Source organism: Equus asinus, chromosome 2, assembly GCF_041296235.1.
Source record: "Equus asinus isolate D_3611 breed Donkey chromosome 2, EquAss-T2T_v2, whole genome shotgun sequence".
Classification (NCBI taxonomy): domain Eukaryota; kingdom Metazoa; phylum Chordata; class Mammalia; order Perissodactyla; family Equidae; genus Equus; species Equus asinus.
The window spans coordinates 119,828,482-119,850,151 of record NC_091791.1 but is presented as its reverse complement, the minus strand read 5'-3'; the positions used below and the strand labels follow the sequence as shown (position 1 = coordinate 119,850,151).

Genomic DNA, 21,670 nt, shown 5'->3' with positions numbered 1-21,670 from the left:
GATTATAAATTCATGAAGCTGGAAATTGTGTTTGAAGAAGACCAACCTTGGGCCACCTTCCCTGGGTGCTCAGTGCTCTGGTGTGACATGGTGGGATTCTCTTGGTCAGGGTGCCTTCAGACTGCCTCTCCCAAGCGTGGGAGGGCAGTTTACGCATAACAGACAAAACGAGGCTGCTAGAAGGTGAAATTCTCCAATACAGCAGAAATTTCATTTAAGCCAATAGGTTCAAACTGTTTTGCCACAAATATTTATCATTATTTTATTTTTAAAATTGAATTTGCTAAACAGAAGCCAATTGGCTTGTGGCCTATCTAACAACTATCAAACCAAAGGCAGGGAGCTGACAGCAAAAAGAGCAATGGGCTTAAATATCTCACACTATATAGACTCAATCCTTGAAAATTGGGTCACAGCATACACTTGATATGTAATGATGTTCATAAAAGTAAACAGACTCATCTGATTTCAACTTTTTTGGCCTCTTGCAATCCCATCCCCTTCTGTGTCTGGTCTGCGTGCAGTAAATTGTGTGAAATTAGCACTTGTATATACTTTCTCTGCATAATGTTTTATCTTTTTTCTGAGTGATAATACGTAGAATAGATAATTAAAATAAAATTTTATGGTTTCCAGTAAAATTAATTCAAGTTTTTGAGTGAGACAGGTGAGAAGCACAGAGATTCTGGTACCAAAATTTTACTACAAAATTTCTAATAATGCCAAAGCATTATTAACCAACTAGTAGGACATTATTTTCCTATCGATGGCAGGAAGCTTCTGAAAAGTCTTGTGAAGTACATACTGGCATCCAGTTATAACAAAGAACTAACATCAAGAAGCAAGTTGGTTTTGTGTTATAAAAATATCAAAAGAGTAATAACTTCAGGGATTTTTTTTCTTTGGGGTTTTCTATGTATTCCTATTTCAAAGTATAAAATAATTTTTGTTCATCAAAATATATCATGATATGATAGCCATTACCCTTTTTTTTTAATCTAAAGTTGATTTGACTTGAAAGCTAATATTCATTAAGAAATTTTAAAACTCTATCTACATTTCTTTCACACTCTGGAAAACATTTTCAAGACAAAGACTTGTGAATGCTCTATACCTTTCTTTGCAAGATGAAGATAATAATTGAACCCATAATACCATAATATACTCTGGGGTTGCACCTTGGTTGAATAAAACACAACTCTGAAGGTAAAGTGTTGAACTCAAGCTGAACTAGTCCAAGAACCTAAAGTTCAAATGCTGATTTTCAGTAGTTTGGAATAAAGTAATAACCATCTGCTGTTCAGAGATAGTCAACATAGTTGACTTCAACAACACAAGAATTTTGAAATCACAGGTTTTCCTCAATCAGAAACTTGTGGATGATGCATGCACACCCTCCTGAGCCAAGGGTCAGGTTATCAGATAAAGTAATGCTAGCTAACGACAGTGGTGCCAGAGCAAAAGAGGCCACAGCAAGAGGAAACTGGATTTAAACTCACTGAAGTTCACACTTGAACTCAGGCTGCTAAGTACCACAGGGCTGAAGTCAGTATGAGAGTCTTGGACATTGCACACATGGACAATGACTCTGCACACATCGGCACTGGTGCTGCTGAGGGGCTGCAAAGGAAAGATACAGAAGAGGTCTGGGCCCAAGAGAGCTTCTCAGATATTTGCTTGCATGTTTTGTAGATTTCTTTGCAAGCATAATGGGCAGCTGCTTCCAATATCCAAAAACCATTCATAAATATCACCAAGCTATAGATTCAGTAAGGGATTAACAAGAATATCACTTTAAAACTCAATTAACTTGTGTGTTTACATGTGCACGCGTGTGTGTGAGTGTGAAATACATGATAGAAATATTTGCCAAATACTCCTGCGCTGCTCAAAGATAATGTATAAACTTCAGATAAACTGAGCAGTGTCCTCCACTTGGTCACTACCGGTCTGGGGAGAGTGGAAGGTAAAGAGGAGAATTTTTAGCTTTTCACTCATCAGGAACAACATTTAGAGATACAGGTATCCAACCCAATAGACCAAGTTGAAGAGCAGGAATGATGTAGGGAAAAAGACCCGGGAATATGAGTCCAGCTCCAAGATGTCTATGTGAATACGCCCTTTTCTCCATGATCCTGATTTGCATTCTTCATAGCAGCAGAAGAAGCTTTGACAGTCTTTGCCGTCCAGACACTCATAGACACAGGTATCCTCAAAATCTTGCCAGTACACGGAATTGTTTAAAGTGATCATCGCAGGTGGTGGTGGCCTCATGTCGAGGAGAGAATAGTTCTGCAGGCAACAAAAACAATACAACAATCATCTTGAAATGCAGTAAGAACAGGCCGAGGTGCATAAAGTAATAGGCACAGCCTAAGTCTGTCCACGAGATAAAGAGGACAATGCCATGCCCTTCCTCCGTACCTCCCTACACTGGAGTATCCACTGGGTCCATTTTTGCAAATATAATGCAAGAAAAAGTACAGTGCAGTTTTCAAAACTTGCATCTCTCAGATTATTGGTCAGGGAGACTGAAGCACATTTTCAAATGTGTATTAACCATTTCAAGTCCCTGTTCTGCCCACTTTTCTGTTGATTTGGAGTAAGTATGTACATATTAAATATTATCCCTTAAATGTTAAACAGTACATATATTGATGTGTGGAGAGATAAGTTTCATATTTTTTCCAATTGGAAAATAGTAAAAAAATAGAAATGATGAGAGAATCTTCTTGTTCCATGTCATTCAATGAAAAAATAAGCTTTTAATGTGTGGCAGCCGGATGAAGCTTGTTATCTCAAGAGGCATAACCAACCACGTGTACGATTGGAATGTTTTATTTTCTATTTCCCAAGTTCTCCTTTTGATGTGGAAAAGTCAATGTGAGGTAAACAAAGGAGAGAGGACAACTCATGTTCACTCATGTGAGGGGAATCATTCTCAACCCTGAGAAGTGGCCTCAAGTAGACTTGTCAATTCTTCAGGTAGCAGTGCTTGGAGAGAGGCCTTCCATAATTCATTAGAAAGCATCATGAGTACCCTTTACATATTTACCAAAAACTATTCTTACAAGGAGACATGGCACTCCTTTTCCTTCTACTTTTGGATGTTAGTTTGAGTAATTTAATATGTTCAGAGCAATGTTAAAAAGGGGACAAGAGACCCCAAATGGAGTCACCTGTGCCAAACCCCACATTAGCAAACCAAGACTTTGACAAATAAAATTGGCAAGCAATAGGATATATTGGAGTATATGAGGAAGCCATTTGGTATAAACCTAATTTGACCTGACTTTGTTTTTTCCAAAAGGGCCTGACCATGGCCATTGAGTGCGCATTGCATATCTGCTTTAAAACATTTCCTATGGCAAGAACAAAGGCCCTTGAGACAAAGCTGCAACTTCCCCCCCCCCCCACATTGGCATTTCCTTAAGGATAAAAATCTTTCCTTAGGCTAGGAACTGATTGCTGTGCTCACCTGTGACCACCCAGCTCGAGACAACAGACCTGCCACCCTACCGTGTTCATCGAGACAGCAGACCTACCTGCTATGTCCATCAATCGCTGTACCGACAGAGCAGTCTCGTGACTATTGTAAAAGGGACATTTCAATCATATGTGAAACATCCTGTTTGGGGGTATATAACCACTCTGTGCACCCCACTTCTTCGGTGCCCTTTCTTCCTTCGGGAAGAAAGGCCCCGGGCCATGGTCCTCAGATTTTAGCTCAGAATAAACTCTCCCAAATTTTCATTTATAGATTGGTTATGGATTATTTTCGTCAACAACTTAATACCTAACCCAGCTGCAGTTTCAGCTTCCCAGGAATGTGACTTTTAACCAGTCAACATGGAATTACCGGGTTAGCACTAGTGAGACAATCCACACAATAGGCACTTCCATTCCCCTTAGGTGGGCAACCTTGCCTGAAACAACAGCATTATTTGCTAATAATTTCCTTTTTTTCCACCCCTCTCTGACTTTAAAAACTTTCCCTTTTCTGTAGCTCTTTGGAACTCCTTTCTATTTGCTAGATGGCATGCTGCCTGATTTGTGAATCATCGAATAAAGCCAATTTGATCTTTAAATTTATTCAGTTGAATTTTGTTTTTTAACAGATTTGGTGGCAGCAGCAGGACTGAAAGAGACGCCCAACAGCTCTAGGCACAATGAGCAACACAGGTGTGGTACCCGCAAATCCTTTTTTTGAGTTCATTGTCTTTCTCACTGTTTCTGAGGGCTGTGGGTAAGTTTCCTTGGTTCAGAGCTCCACTCTCTTTGTGTTGCACTCCTGATCTAATTGGCCTTCCAGTCCAGGGCTTAGCATTGTGGCTCAGCTTGAGCTTACAGATGGTCCCATCTGGAATGTGAGTCCCTAATCCTTGCTTCAGTCCACAATTCCCCAGGTTTTTGGAATCCCTTTCCCCAGTTCCAGTCCACAGTCCCCATTTACTGGGGTTTGCTGGTTTAATCCTTTCCCCAGTCCCAGTCCACTGTCCCCAATCACTGGGGTTTGCTAGTTTAGTCCATACTGGGAATTGCTTGTGGTGCACATGACCTTCTCTTGGCTAGTCCACAGTAACATCTCTTGGTTACTGCTGGTGTGTTAAGGTGCACGTGTTTGTCTGTCCTGTTTTGTGTAGATAAAGGCTATCGCTGATGAGGATCTCAGCTGTCAAAAAAGAAAAAAAAAGCCACACAAAAAAATTGGTGGGCACAGGTCACACATTTAAAGGCTGTTAGAGCACTCACCACCTAACTCAAAGACTCTCATGTTAGGATAAGTTGGTCATGGAATGGATTAGATTGACTCTAGGTCACCTGTCAACCTCAAGAAAATTTCTGTGCAATGAAGTACACTGTAAAACACCACACAACTCCCAACTGAGTGATGCATCCCTTTCAGGTATTAGTTCAGCTCCAAGAGACCTAATGTTTTGGCTAATGGGATCCTTAAACTCTAAAGAGTCAAGTGCACCACCTTCCAGCACACCTGCTTATTTTATGTTTAAAAACTACAGTCCCAGAAGCTATAAACATTTACAAAAATGGCAAAATTTTACTAAAAACAGCATAGAACTGCAACAGTCATTATTGGGAACATTCTAATTAGACAAGGATCACCCATTTAAGAAATGCACTTGAAAGCAAGAGTTCCTGAATTAAATGAACAGAATGGGATACCTATTTTAATGGGTATGCATGAGCTTTCAAAAGGCTTCAAGATTCCAAAATAGTTTCAATGAAAGACTTGTTACAGAAGGCTAATGAAAAATTAAAGACATAAGAGATACCTAAAACAGAAGACAGTAGGACCGACATAACTCCTATTCCTCCCCTCTATCCTTCTTTAGTAGAGTAGAGTATTCACACTCTACTCATTTTCTGTCTGAACTGCCTTTCCACTCTGAAGAGACTATTAAACAGTTACCTTTTAAAACAAAACCACTGAAGTTTGCAAGTGATGCTCCTCAGATATTTTTACTCCTTGGTCAAAGACTGAACGAAGGGCCATAGTTAAGGAATTTCCTAAACCCAGGGAAGATCCCCAAAAGTTTTTAAAAAAATTTAGAATCCTTATCAGGACCTGTGACCCTGGGCTGTCAGATCTTCATCACCTTGTGCATGCGTTGGTAGGACCTGGGGAAGACCATAGATGAATCTGGATGCAGAATGGTATAATCTTGAAGATGATATTTGAGTTCCTGAATCTCCAACATGGTCTTCTTATGGACCAGAAAACTTGTAAAATAGCAGTTGACCTTAAAAGCCATTCCTAGAGTCTTCCCTGCCTACACGGATAGGTCTGTTATTCAAACATGCAAACAAAATAAAGATGAATCCATGGCCGACTTTAAAGCTCATTTAGAAGCACTCTTATTATGGCATTCTGGATTCCATAAAGTAAATGAGGTCACCTAACCTGCTCTAGCTGCCCTATTTGTAAATAAATTATCCCCTGAGATAGCCAGTTGATAAAAAGGCATAAAATAGGATGAGAGGCACTGGCCTCACTGAACTCATGACCATAGCTTAACACTTTTAAAGACTTTAGACCAAGATCATAAACAAAGGTCTGCCAAACTAATGACCTTACAGCTTCAAGGTGAGAGACCTAAAATAGCACCTGGGCCTCCCACATGACACTCCTGCTAGAGGTCCATCATCAAAGGCTGGCCCAGGGGTCGATGTCTCATTTGTAATCAGTTGGGAACACAAAAATATTGTCTTCAAAATTCCTCAACCTTCCGTGGAATGCCCTCAAGGGAGGGTCCCCAAATGGGCCCCTTCCCAAACTGACAGGGCTCCAAGGGACCCTTGGATAAACTGCTACCAGTAACCCCCTTAAACAGCCAAGGGGAAACTAAACTTAGAACTAATGGGAAATCTTGCCAAATTCTGGTAGATAACAGGCTGTGATTTCTACACTAAACCCCACTCTCATAGGACAACAAATCTATCATAGTGAAAAAAGTTTCCATTGTGGGGATATCTAATAACTTTCAGGTAAAATTTCTTTCTCAATCAGTACAAATGAATTTGGGACCTTTTAATGAAAAATGTCCTTTTTTGCCACGTGAGACAACCCCAGTCAATCTATTAGGTAGAGATCTCCTTTCTAAATTAAAAGGGCTAATACATTTTGCCTCCAACAGAGATCTCACCTTAGAATTCCTGACCAAACTTGACCTGATCTTTCTTTTTGGTGAGGAAGATTGGCCCTGAGCTAACATCTGTTGCAGTCTTCCTCTATTTTGTATGTGGGACGACATCACAGCATGGCTTGATGAGGAGTGCATAGGTCTGCACCACAGATCTGCGAACCCCAGGCTGCCTACACAGAGTGCACGAACTTAACTACTACACCACCAGGCCAGCCCCTCAACCTGATCTTTTATGTTCCCTACAATCTGTCCCTGACATGGAAGAGAAGGGATTCTAACCAAGTTCCCCTAATTCAACCAACATGCCCCCAAATCTGTGGGCTACTTCTAATACTGACATTGGGAGAATACAAAGCGCAGAGCCTATAAAAATTCTAAAGCTATCTCCTTCTCAAACTGACTCAGTATCCATTCAACCTAAGGTCATACAAGGCCTCACACCCATAGTAGAAGACTCAATTGCCTAGGGGCTGATCTTTCCCTGTACCATCCCCAGTAACACGCTGATCTTGCCAGTCTGGAAACCTAACCAGAGGGGATGGCGATTTGTCCAGGACTGGAGGGCTGTTAACAAAATAGTTATTTCTTATTCCCCAGTTTTTCAGAACTAAATTACCTTTTTACCACTAGTCCCACCTGACTTCAAACAGTTCCCTGTTGTAAACTGTTTTTCAACCTTTATCGTTCCCTATAGACCCCAACAGCCAAAGCTACTTGCCTTTACTTAGACCAATCAACAACACACCTGGACAGTAAAGAGTTCACTGAGGCCCCTTCTTATTTCTCCCAAGCACTCCACCAAGATTTAAGCACCCTCCAGTCCCCTGGGAAGTTGATTCTTTTACAATAAGGAGATGACTTCTTCCTATACTCAGTTACCAAAAGAGGTGTCAATAAAACATTTTATTTATTTGCCACAACAATTCGCTGAAAAAGAACATAAAGTCTCTAAGGAGAAATTACAATTATCTCTGGACACTGTTTATTACCTAGGTTATAATCTAAGTGCTGAAGGAATCCAGTTATCTCTGAAAAGAATTAAGATAATCCAAGAGTTTCCTAGCCCACAACTAAGAGACAGCTTGGGGATGCCTAGGCCTGGCTGGCTATTGCAGACAATGGGTCCCTAATTTTTCTCTATTGTATTCCTAACTCTGTGAACTTACTAAAATTTCAGTCCCTGAGCCCTTTCCTTGGGAAGATAAACATGAGCACTCCTGTATAAGACGAAACAAGCACTGCAGGAACTGCCTGCCTCAGAGCTACCTAACTGTTGAAAATCTTTTACTTTATTTGTGTGTGGAAGAAATAACCAAGCCCTGGGAACACTCATGAAACAATGTGGTAATACACACAGATCTTTTGCCTATTATAGCATACCACTTGATTCAGTTGTTTGTGCCTATGCCTGCTGTCTTAAGGCTATAGCCACAGCTGCAAAGTCAGTAGAAGCCTCAGTGGATTGAACCCTAGGAAATGACATTTATTTACAAACTCCAAATGCTGTCCAAAGTTTTCTTAATTCTGAATTGACTCAGCATTTCTCCTATCAGATCCTTGTGCTCTCACCACCTAACCTGCACCTTAAAGGGTTGTAACATTTTTAATCCCATTACATTTCTACTTCTGCCTGATGAAAGCGAGCCTCATGATGGTGAGGTAATAACATCCCATTTCATGACACCACTCCCTGATTTACAAGTCATTCTTCTGACTAATCCTGATCTAATTTGTTTTATTGATGGGTCAAAAATGAAAAAGAGAATTTCCAAACTGATTACGCTGTTACTACCCAATGTGAAGTACTTGAGAAGGGAAACCTCCCACAAGCAAAATCAGCCCAAGAAGTAGAGCTCCACTCCCTTACCTGAGCATGCTAGATATTAAAGAGTAAATTGTTAATATTCATACTAATCACCAATATGCCTTTGGAGTCATCCGTGATTTTGGGACTCTGTGGAAACAAAGGGGTTTTCTTAAGTCCACTGGGAACCCAATCAAAAATGGACAACAAATAAACAATATTTTTGCTGCTATTCTCTTACTTTCCAAAATTTCTGTCATCAAAATTGAGGCTCACACTTAAAGGCCTGAACCTGAGTATCAGGAAAATGCCCTCACTGACTTTCATGCAAAAGCAGCAGCAACAGCATCAGTAAAGTGTGTAGCACATGTGGATGAAGTCCATTCTGCTTCTGCAAAAATTGACCCCTTATTGCCGGAGTTTTGTCATCCTGATGTTCTTGTGACATGGTAACAGCCTGCTCCCAAATCAGAGAATTGAAGATGGGCAAACGATGGTTGTAAATGCATTAAAGAGTCAGGGCTATAGGAAACCTAAGAAGGCCACTTGGTTCTTCCCAGCTCCCTGGCAAACTCCATTTTTTGATTTTTACATTCCTTCACCCACTACGGTACATTTAAGATGACTCAAATTATAAATAAACATTGGTGAGTAGACTTTCATAAAATTGCAAAACTAGTTTACCATCAATGTCTGATCTGCCAAGTCCATAATCCTGGAAAAACGATTTTTGTCCGCAGAGGCCTCAAACCTCCTGCCTCTGTACCCTTTGGACACCTGCAACTGGACTTCATTCAATTGCCACTTGGTATGGGTTATCAATATGTTCTTGTTATTGTATGTATGTTTTCTGGATGAGTTGAAGCCTTCCCCTGCCACAAGGCTGATGCTCTCATACTGACAAATAAACTGTTACAAAATGTGTTTCCCACTCGGGGTATAGCTTTCATAATTTCCAGTGATTGAGGCAACCACTTCACTGGGAACTCACACAAGCCTTAATAAAAGCCTTGCAAACCTCTTGAAATTATCACTGTCTCTATCACCCTCAATCATTAGGCAAGGTCCAGAGAACTAATGAGATCCTCAAACTTAAAATCTCTATATTTGCTGAAACTACGGGACTCCCTTGGCCTAAGGTGTTGCCTCTGGCCTTACTGACTATTTACAGAACCAGCTTTGGGAAACATAAACTAACTCCACGTGAGATAGTCACCAGTAGATGAATGTCCATCAGAATACAACTTTCTGCAGATTCCTTGTTATCCCATGTTAGTATGACCAGTTACTGTAAATCTTTAATGTCTTATGCTAAAGTCTATCATAAATAGGTTAAAGAAGCTCCCCAGATTTCCAATTCAAAGGATCCTGTTGGTCATAGTCTGGAGCCTGGTGATTGGGTATTCTGGAAGTGTCATCAGAGAAAAACAGCCTTCAAGCCCCATGGGAAAGAAACTTATCAAGTGCTCCTGACCACTGACACTGCTACAAAACTAGAAGGCAATGAGTCTTGGGAACACATCTTACAGCTGAAGAAGCCTCTACCTGACATCTGATCCTATGCACATGCTAGAGACCACCAAATCAAACTGATGAGGAAGAGAAATAGCTGACCTTAGGGTAGCATGCTTCCATCCAAAACTCTGGATCAAGACTTCATACTTTAACTAAAATGAAACTCTTTCTTCTTTTCTTTCTTTCCTTTACTTTGGCATTGGCCTGGAAAGATAACGCCATCATCTGTGTCTCCCAGGCCATTGCTAAGGGGGTAACCTTTCTGACTGCCGGATTTGTCATCAAAGATTCCAATCTATCCTTGATGCTAGAGACCTCCTGGTGCTCCTTATGGCCAATTTCTCTTCTATTCCCAATGCCACTGCAAACTACAACCAACTCCCCCTTAAAAGTCTCTGACCAAGTTCAACTTTTACAGCCAGAACAACCTGAGCCTTGTTTCTACCTTTCTCTGTTTATAATTGTACATGCCTAATTAAACACAAATACCTAGGCAAATCTTAGTACACTTGCACCCCCACATTCCCATGATTATCTAGATCAGATCCGCCCCCAACTCACTAAGAGATCTCTTTATTTCATGTTAGGAGATTTACTTTCTGAATGCACCAAAAATATAACTGACCCGTGGCTTGAATGGGTAAACTCAGCAATCCCAACAAATGAGTCTATTATCTGTACCATCTTAGTGGAAATAGTTTTTGCCTGGCAGGGCTTGTCATTTTCTGTGATGGTTATCACTCTCGTTGGGCCTGGATAGCTGGTGCATAGCTGGGCAATGCCTCTTAGGTTATCTAACTGTGCCCCTAACTTTCCACAAATGATGTAAGATACCTCATTTGTTGACTCCTCTGGATTTACAACATTGAGTTAGAAAGGGATTACTAGCAGGCATTCATGACTCAGGATTAACTTCTTTTGGGCAGGGCCATACTTCCCTGGTTAAAGTAATTGTAAATGAGAATATGGTCAGGAACCTCTCCTTAAACTCTTCAAAGTATTTCAGAATCTGGTGCTAAAGCAGTAGTTGCCTAACAAAGCTCCTTAGACTCTCTGGCCAAAGTTGTTCTTGGTAATAGGATAGCCTTTGATTATCCTTTACCTGAATAAGGAGGCTTCTGTGCTGTGATTGACATCATCTGCTGCACCTGGATAAACACTTTTTGGGGGATTAAAACTCAGTTACACAGGATCCCTTAGCAAGCCACTTGGCTTAGAAAGGTAACTCTTTCAACCAGGTCTTTATTTGGTGTAATGATTTTGATTGGTTTGGGTCTTGGAGACCTTGGCTCTGAGGGGCAGTCTAAACATTGGAAATTACCCTGCTTATTATAATCATAATAGTCCCCCTGGTGGATTGTATCCTCCCAAAAGTTTTAAATGCATGTTCATAGCTGCTAACCCCTAAGCAAATGAGCTCCCTAAGACTGGAACATCAGAAAAGGAACAAAGAGAATGACTAACTTCAAAATTATGAACCTGAAGTCATGGCCTGTGAATATCACACAGATTAAGCAAAAAACATTATGCCCTGTGAACACCATACAATTGGTCAACAAAAGCTGTGGCACCTTCAGAGCAGTAGCTGGGAGTGGCACTAATACCTTCAATCTGATCACATCTCTCAATTAGGCTGAAAGTCTGATCAAAGGAGAAGTTGTGAAAAAGAAGACAGCAGGCCCAAAATGGAGTCACCTGTGCCAAGCCAACATCTAGCAGACCAAGACTTAATACCTACTCTACTTACAGTTTCAGCTTCCCAGGGATGTGACCTTTAACCAGTCAACACAGAATTACCAGGTCAGCCCTAGTGAGAAAATCCACCTAATAGGCCCTTCCGTTCCCCTTAGGTGGGCAACCTTGCCTGAAACAATGCATTCTGTGCTAATAATTTCCTTTCTTCTGCTCCCTACCTGCCTTTAAAAGCTTTTCTTTTTCTGTAGCTCTTTGAAGCTCCTTTCTATTTACTAGATGGTATGCTGCCTGCTTCATGAATCATTGAAGAAAGCCAATTTGACTTGTATTTACCCAGTTGAATTTTCTTTTTTAACAGCTTTGTGGAGTCATAAACCAGAAAGAAGCAGGTAGAAGTGCTCACTCCAAGTCACTACTGGTAATCTTTTGGGGCATTCTTTTAAATGGGAAGCATCTGTGTGTGAGGACCCACCTAAAGCGAGATGTCCTGGACCATGTGTTCACTAACCATTTCCTCCTCTGCACATGCCAATGGCCAGTCAGGGGCATCACGGTAGAGCCATCTACCTTCCTCCACAGTTCTGGACAATGGCAAAAATGAAAGTCTTGATGTCCTTGTGGCTTTAATGTGGACACATCTCTTGGGTTAATGGTTCTTAGACCTGAGTAGATATAAAAATCACCAGTGGGGTTTGATAAAAAAAAAGTAGATTCCTGCCTCTACTCCAGTGCACTTGAGGAATCTGCATCTTTTTGACAAGCTCTAACTGGAAAAATCTACCTTTATTAACTAATAATTGCATGTGTATTTTAACAATGTTCAACCTGATATTCATCTGTTCATTTCTTCAATCCTGTGTACCTGTGTAGTGCCACACAGAACAGCAGACTGGCCATTACAGGCATGGCAGACCCAAAGGCAGCTGCACACTCAGGATGGGCATCAGAAGGCTCTGCAGGGATGAGGACAGTTCACTAGCCATCTAAAGGGTGAGTTGAGGAGCCCACAGGCAAAGACGCAGTAAAATTTCTGGGGGCAAGACAAATCTCCATTTCACTTCTTCATTTAGAGAAATAAAAACTCATAATGATTGAAACACATATAAACCTGATGCAACAATTGAGAGCTCTATTTACGTCTTTATAGCTCACTATTTTGAAATGAAACTAATTCTATTTTACAATATTGAAATAAAACTTAGGATGTTAAAAGCCCTAAACAGCCATACACTGTATTGCTTTTAAACAATATTTCTTTAAATATTTAAAGAATATTTAAATATTAAATATTTAAATATTCTTTAAATGCATCCCTCTCATTTTCATGCAAATTTCAAACTGTGCCTGCAATGGAGATTTTAATTAATGAATCTCCAAGGCTATCTTCAGCCAAGCTGACTCACTCCTGCTTTTCCTGTGTGTATAACGCAGCCCCAGGACCTCCCTGAAACCGCTGTGCTTCCCGGGTGGCAGGCATTACTTCACATGTGAGGTGGATTAGCCTCGCTTTGTTTGGGTTAGGAAACTGAGGCACAGGTGTTCAAACAACTTGCCCAAAGCCTACATATGCGATCGTTAGCGGGGTCTGGCTCCTGCCCTCCTTGCTCTGAGGCTGCTCATTTTTGTTTCTTCTTGGTAATAGTGGCCCCTTAACTAGCCCAACACTGTGGATCTTTCAGAATAGAGTTGAAGCTGTTGACAATTATCATCTAGGCTTTGAAACACTCTGCTTCTTTGTCTACCTTATGTACTCTTCTGGAATATCTCTGATTGTGTCTTTTCACTTGGCCTGGCACCCTTTCTGTCTGTGAATTATTTTTCTCCATACTTTTCTCAAGGTCATTACTTTAAAAAAAATCAGGGGGCCGGACCTGTGGCCAAGTGTTTAAGTTCGCGTGCTCAGCTTTGGTGGCCCAGGGTTTCGCCGGTTCTGATCCTGGGCGCGGACATGGCACCACTCATCAGGCCATGCTGAGGCAGCATCCCACATAGCACAACCAGAGGCACTCACAACTAGAATATACAACTATGTACTGGGGGCCTTTGGGGAGAAGAAGAAAAAAAAAGATTGGCAACAGATGTTAGTGCAGGTGCCAATCTTTAAAATAAACAAACAGGGGCCAGCTCTGTCGCCAAGTGGTTAAGTTCGTGTGGTCCACTGCGGAGGCCCAGGGTTTGGATCCTGGGCGTGGACATGGCACCACTCGTCAGGCCACGTTGAGGCGGAGTCCCACATCCCACAACTAGAAGGACCTGCAACTAAGATATACAACTATGTACAGGGGAGTTTTGGGGAGATAAAGCAGAAAAAAGAAAAAAAAAGATTGGCAACAGTTGTTAGCCCAGGTGCCAATCTTCAAAAAAAAAAGGAAGATTGGCAACAGTTGTTAGCCCAAGTGCCAATCTTTAAGAAAAACAAACAAATTTCTTCTGGTTTTGTGGAAATTTCTTTTTTCTCTCTGTTAAAGGATTCTTTCTTTCTTTTGGCAGTTTCATTTCTATACCAAAAGTGTCAATATTTCTTCCTCGACTCTCAGCCCCCTGGCTGTGTGTGATAATGTGCTCTCTGGGTCTCAGGCTATCCATTCTGACTTGTCTCTGTTATTCAGCACCCTCACCCCTCACCCTTTCCCATTACTTTTCAGTCTGTTGCTATTTGGAAACATTTCCTGGCAAAATTTGTGTGTTCACTGTGGCTTCCCACAACTGTAAAAGTCGCTGCACCACTTGCCTTCTGTCAGAACTGCCATGATACACATTTGCAGAGTATACATAACCAAGCAGTCTCCTTATGACAAAGGGCTGAAATGCACTAAACATAAAGTGCTGACTTGCAGTTAGAAAACCACCTATGGTGTAGGGGCAGGCATAAAACTCTGTGTAATTAGTGAATTGATATGTATAAAGGAATATAAGTAATGACTACATACCAAAATTGTTATATGATAAAAGAGGTAGTTCACATCAGTGATGTAAAGACATTTTTCAATTTTTAGGTAAAGTTAGATTCTAACCTCAAGCCATGTATGACAAATTCAGATGCATTAATAATTAAATGTAACAATTTTTTTTAAAAAAATTGTCAAACCTTGGTCAATATCTTTAGGTCTTAATTTCTCCAGATTTCAGTTTCCTTATCTGTAGAATGGCTGTTGTAAGGGATAAAATGATTTAATACACCAAAGTACTTAGAACATAGTGTCCAACAGAGTAAGTGCTTAAAAGAAAGTGAAGGGGAGTTAGGTCATTCTGAGGGTGGAGAAGACTTTCCCAAGTGGAACATAGGAAGCAGAGACCACAAAAGGAAAGGCTGATAGGTTGGACAACAGGAGACTTGAAACAATGCATGTGGAAAAAGGCACAAGAAATGACAGTGACAATGTTGCCAATGAAAGCTGAAGTAAAAATTACATAACAAAAAATGGATTAATATCCCTAATATATTCTGCATGGGACTATATAAATTTTGTGTTATATAACATGCAATATACATAACATATAACATAAAAAATTGTCAGATTGCTGGGGCCGGCCTGGTGGTGTGGTGGTTAAGTTCAAGCATGCCGCTTCGGCGGCCTGGGGTTCACAGGGTTGAAGCTTGGACAGGGACATATGCATGGCTCATCAAGCCATGCTATCGCATCATCCCACATACAAAATAGAGGAAGATTGGCACAGATGTTAGCTCAGCAACAATCTTCCTCAAGCAAAAAAGGGGAAGATTGGCAACAGATGTTAGCTCAGGGCCAATCAAAAAAAAAAAAACTGTCAGATTGCTACTTTAAAAAAGCTAAAAGACATAAAAATGTTATAAAAGTTATGTATACATAAAACTTTTATAAAAGTTAGAAGACATAAAAAGTAATTCACAAAAACAGAAATGAAAATCAAAAGTAAACACGTGGAAAATATTAAGCTTTGTCAACAAAGAACTGCCAATGGGAACAGTTTGCAAGAGCAGTTTTTCTGTTTGGCTATCAAACTGAATGTAGGGAGAGTTCTGAGAGGGGAGTTCCCACACTGCTAACGGAGCTGGTGGAATATGATTTGACAAAGATCTTGCAACTCCTTTGACCCAGGCATTCTGCTTCTAGGAATTTATACTAAGTAGTCACAGGTGTATAGAAAACTGTAGTGATAAGAATATGTATAGAGGGGAAAATGTGTGGATTATCCCAGTGTCCAGACAAGATTGTCTGTGCATTGATCTTGAACATATGATGCAATCATTAAAATGATCCTACAAAATAATATTTATGATACAGAAACTTATTCATAACATATTTTTGAGTTACAAAACTCATAACATATTTTTGAGCTACAAAACAGAAATATGTAACCTATACACTAATACCGGGGTAGAAAGATTATGACTATTTTTTTCATTTATTTTCTAAATTTTCTAAGTTGAATATTAAAAAAATGTAAACACATTTTTGAAGGGAGTACATGCATTACTCATTGTTATTCAGTACATGCATAATAAACAATAACATATCTTTCAATCTTAGTTTAGTAAGAGTTCTCAGAAACATTTGCACCTGCAATGCTATACATACAGAGGGGGCTTGTAGGCTTATTCGCTCATGAATCCATCTTGAGGATTCTGGACGTAATAACTGCAAGAAAAGAAAAAAAAAGAAAAAAATTAGAAAATAGCTATTAAAATCTTCATCACAATCCCTTAGTTAAGAAAAATCTTAAGGTATGATTACATCAATCCATGTCACTGGTAGGTGAAGCTGAAGAGGTGCTTGGGGGTCACATTCATATGTTAAGAATACCTGTCTTGTCTTCTGAAAGTCATGATGAATTAGTTATTTATATCATGTTGTATAAAGTCCTTAGGACTAAGCATCATTTATTTCAAACTATCCTCCCACTAAACTTCCCCAGAAAATCTTTGCTACTGCAACTCACTGATGTTTTCTTCTTAGTGGTGGTTGGTTTTCTACAACTTGAATAATAGTTGAGGGTAGCATACTCCATGAGAGCAGCAAAGACAAATAAGAAGCACACAGTCACGAAGAGGTCCATGGCAGTCACATAGGACACACGGGGCAAGGACTTCCTGGCTATGGTGCTGAGCGTGGTCATGGTCAACACTGTGGTGATGCCTGCAGAGGGAACAGGTATCAAGTTGTAAAAGGAGCCACAAAGAATCCCTCTACTCCAACACAAAATATTTTACTTTTACATGAATCCTTCTTGACATTGCAGAAATGTAATAATACTTTTCATTTTAATGTCTATACAATTTTGTAAGCAACGTTTCCATAAAAGTTGTTATCAAAGTCTTCACAATAAGCTTAAATTACCTGAATTAAGTTGACACCTTTCAGGTCATTCAGTAATTCTCTCGTTGTTTGAGATTTTGTCTTTTAAATATTCTTAATGAAGGTACAGTTTGCACTCCCCCTATACATTCTATGCTGTTCGACATCTCACACTTTTCTTCTTCACAGATAAACTCTTTTCCTTCTTACTTCTCCCTCCCTATGCAATTTGTAAACGCATACCTTTCTTCAGGATTCAGCTGAACCATCACTCTGTTTGAGGTGCCTTCACATATGGCACCCCAGGCAGAATTGATAATGTGCACATCTGCACTAGCCCTGTACCTTCTAGGCACCTTGTTTTTTCATTATCACTGTGAATTGCATATGTTTTGGCAGTCTTTGCATGCCTGTATCCTTGAATTAATTGTGTTATATTTAAGAGCAAAACTGTATCTTGCTCATCTGTGATAGCCTGTCAACATCTTGCCTACCACATTTTAGGCATTTCAATGAATGTTTGCACTGAATACATTAATTCACTTATTAACTATTTACTAATAATATTGAGTGTTGGTATGACTTTTACTAATTCATATACATGGGTTAATACTAAAGATTTAATCAAAGATTGTGGAAAATATTTAGAAAAGAGACCTATGTGAAGGATAGTTTAACAGGAAAATCAACTAAAAATAGGAATGGAATCTACTGAACATGAAGGGGAACAAAATGACTAGATACTTATCATATGAAATGAGATAAGGCTGACCCTCCCCTGGATGAGCTCCTGGAGAATCAGAACCTATTAGAGTTGCTGGACAGGTAGGCTAATGACACGAAATCTCAGAATCATAGGAATCTGGAATTTAATGACTCACTACCTCTGTGATTCAAAGGGAATAAAATAAGATATCTGCTTGGCGGTACTACTCAAGGATTAAGTGGACACGCCAGATGAATGCACATTAGTTCTCACCTTTGCTGGAGCATCACCATTCCTGTTTAGTTCCTCTCTGTAACTGCTCAGGGTGATCAGTCAGGGCCAGGTGTAAAGGATGTTGACCGGGAAGTCAAAACCCTCAGCCTTGCTCTGGGCCTTCTGAAGTATTTGGTCATGTGATGCCACTTACCTTCTTTGAATGGGTTTCTTTAACAATACAGTGAAACAAGAATACCAGACTCTCCTCATTGTAGGTAGGAGAGTGGTGATACTTCATGTAAAAATGCTATGTAAATTGAGAACATCTACACTGATGTCAGGTGCATTTTCATGAAAATAGATTTTGTAATGAATATCCAATTTAGCTTTTAAGAAACTGTGGTGACTGTGGTGTCATGTCTACGGAATCTGTAGATAGGTATTTTTCACTAAATTTGGGGATTTTAATCTATTTCTTCACAAAACTTTTTTAATTCATTATGTTTTCTGTTTCATTCTGGAACCTCAGTTACAGTTATGTTATACCTCTTCATATTGTCACACAGATCATTGAGGCTCTGTTCATTCTTTTAAATCTTTTTATCCCTCTCTTCTTCAGATTAGATACATTTTACATGATGGTCTTCAATTATACATGACCTTTTTTTACTGCCATCTTCAATCTGCTCTTAAGCCCATTTAGTGACTATTTCAATTAAGCTCTTATGTATTTCATTCTAGAATTTCGCTTTTAATATACTCAATCTGCTGAGATTATCCATCTGTTCACTCATTCTCATCATATTTTCCTTTAAGTCCTTGGACATTATTATAATAGCTGCTTTAATGCACATGTCTGCTGATTTAACATCAGAGTTGTCTTTTTATATTGACTCTTTTTTTGCTTGATCATGGGTCACATTTTCCTGCTTCTTAGAATTTCTAGTAGCATTTTATTGTATACTCAGTCTTGTGGATGATAGACTGTAAAGAGTCTGGGCTATGTTATCTTTTTTAAAAGCATGTTGAATGTTTTCTTAGGACAGACAGTTAATTTGCTGGAGGTTCTAGATCTTGTCAAGGTTGGGTTTGAGCTTTATTTAGAGGAAGTCTAAAGTACCCCTTTTATTTCTGGGCATAGCCTATCTGGTGTCTCAACAAAATATCCTGGTGTTAATGACATTTCCCCACTCTTCTGTGCTGTAAATCTAACTGCCATCACTGTGTATATCTAGTATCGTTGTCCTCTTAATCCCACAACAGCTACTCTTTGATAGGACTTTCATAGTCTCAAGTTGTGGAAACATAAGTACATATTATATTGTTTTGAAGCTAATCTTTAAAGTCAGGCTCACTATGATATCCAGAATTTGAATTGTGAGGTCATAACCCCAAGAATAGTTACTAAATTTGGGTTATATCTTTGCTTGCTGATTTACCAATTCCATCTTGTATTTAGAGAAAGCATGACGTAATATGAGAGGCTTTGCAGGGATTTTGAAATTGAGACAACTTCCTCTTTTCTGAAAGAAACTTTTGGGGAAAACAACCTCTATATTCAGTTGTATACATTACCTATCTTCACATATCAAAACACTGAAAATTAGGCAAAATTCATATCTTAAAGAAAAACTGATATAAAACATGTTGCACAATTCTAAAACCACTGAATTTTAATGTTTTATTAAGAGGACTTTGGGCATCAGAGGAAAATTCATGAAAAGACTTTGAGCTTACTGAGTAGATCATTCTGAAGAGAATGATTATTTTCTTGTTTTCTGATAAAGTTGATATACACAAGCAGAACTTCTTTTATTGAGAGACTATTTTACCAATATTGTGTTTTCAGTTCTCAAAGTTGTGTGCTAAGTTCTGTTTCCTTCTACTGACATAATGAGATTTTGAGTATGGTAGGTTCTGGGACATGACTACATTTTTATGATAACATTATCCTTAGAGGATAGTATCAGATGACACATTTGATTCATCCTGGATACTTAATCCCATCTTAATTTAAGTGGTACATGAGATTCTATTGTCAGAAAGAACAATCTAACTTGGCTACTTAAGAATATCTAAGCATGGTTCAATTAGCCCTCAGATTAAATCAATTACAACATTTAACTCTCTTTCACTGAAGATATTTTTATGCATACTTGAAATAGTGGGAGAGTTACTTTGAAACTCACCTAATGCTGTTCTGGCCGGTGTAGCATCTTTTTTGATCCAAAAGGAGACCCAAGACAAAACCACAGTCAGAATACAGGGGATGTATGTTTGAATAGTGAAGTATCCCATTCTTCTACTCAATTCAAAATATATAGTCATGACAACATAATCTCCTGTAATAAAAGATTGTCAAAATTGAGACAACTTTCTTGGGTTAAAAAATAATTCAGGGAAATCATTTATAATTTGTTTTGTTAAATGGATGACTTGGAACAAAATGTATAACTATAACAATACCAAACTGGGGACAGGATCAAAATGTTGTTTTTCTTAAACTTAATTTTTATAGTATCCATGGCTGTGCAAGGCATTTTACTGTTCACAGTAAAGAACACATAAACATATTAATTTATAGAGGAGATAGACATGCACATCGATTCCATGACAGACCATTACTTAATGAGCTATTATTGCTTGAGTCTCTCTGTATGTTGCATGTTTAAAATCAAGGGTAAAAGGTAATAAACTCAATCCTCCAACAGATTCATAGTCATTTTGTTTTTTCAATAATAATAGTTATACATAAGCTTTCATACATGCACTTGTGTAATTATTTTATATTTTTATTTTGTTATAGCATGAATTTTAGCTTATTAACCTTGTACTTTGTTTTATTTAATATATATATTATTTGTCTTTGCCATCTGAAGTTTATTTTTAGTTTTCTAATTTTTATTTTATTTTTTTTAGTCTTTTTTTATTGCAGTAACATTTGATTATAACATTATATAGCTTTCAGATGTACACCATAATATATTTCGAATTCTGTGTAGATTACATCATGTTCACCACCCAAAAACTAATTATAGTCCATCACCTCACGTGTGAACCTAATCACCCCTTTTGCCCGCTCCCCTGTCCCCTTCCCCTGTGGTAACCACCAATCCAATTTCTGTCGCTAAAAGGAAACCATGAACAAAACAAAGACAACCTAACAATTGGGATAAGATATTTGCAAACCGTATATCAGATAAGGGGTTAATATCCAAAATACACAGAGAACTCATACATCTCAACAACAAAAAACTAACAACCCAGTTAAAAAATGGGCAAAAGATCTGAACAGAGATTTCTCCAAAGAAGATATGCGGATGGCCAACAGGCATATGAAAAGATGTTCAACAACATTAGTTATCAGGGAAATGCAGATCAAAACTACAAGAAGATATCACATCACTCCGGTCAGAATGGCTGTAATTAACAACAGGAAACAAGTGTTGGAGAGGATGTGGAGAGAAGGGAACCCTGGTACACTGCTGGTGGGAGTGCAAACTGGTGCAGCCACTATGAAAAGTAGGATGGAGTAGCCTCAGAAAAGTAATAATAGATCTATCATATGATCCAGCTATCCCACTGCTGAGTATTTATCCAAAGAACTTGAAAACACAAATGCATAAAGATACATGCACCTTTATGTTCATTGCAGCATTATTGACAATAACCAAGACTTGAAAGTAACCTAAGTGCCCATCAAGGGCCAAACAGATAAAGAAGATGTGGTATATATACACAATGGAATACTACTCAGCCATAAGAAATGATGAAATCCGGCCATTTGTGACAA

At 39.0% G+C, this 21,670-nt stretch overlaps 1 protein-coding gene across 1 annotated transcript in view; it reads right to left on the bottom strand.

Moving 5' to 3' along the window:
* Window positions 1-241: 241 nt before the first annotated feature.
* The window catches only part of GABRG3 (gamma-aminobutyric acid type A receptor subunit gamma3), a 591,608-nt gene continuing 570,179 nt past the window's right edge, over window positions 242-21,670 (bottom strand). The window contains exons 7-10 of the mRNA XM_044763427.2: window positions 20,067-20,219; window positions 16,600-16,796; window positions 16,239-16,298; window positions 242-2,292 (exon numbers count right to left, since the gene is read on the bottom strand). Coding sequence (XP_044619362.1) covers window positions 2,011-2,292; window positions 16,239-16,298; window positions 16,600-16,796; window positions 20,067-20,219 — 692 coding nt within the window. The 3' untranslated portion in view covers window positions 242-2,010. The remainder of the gene's footprint in view (window positions 2,293-16,238; window positions 16,299-16,599; window positions 16,797-20,066; window positions 20,220-21,670) is intronic.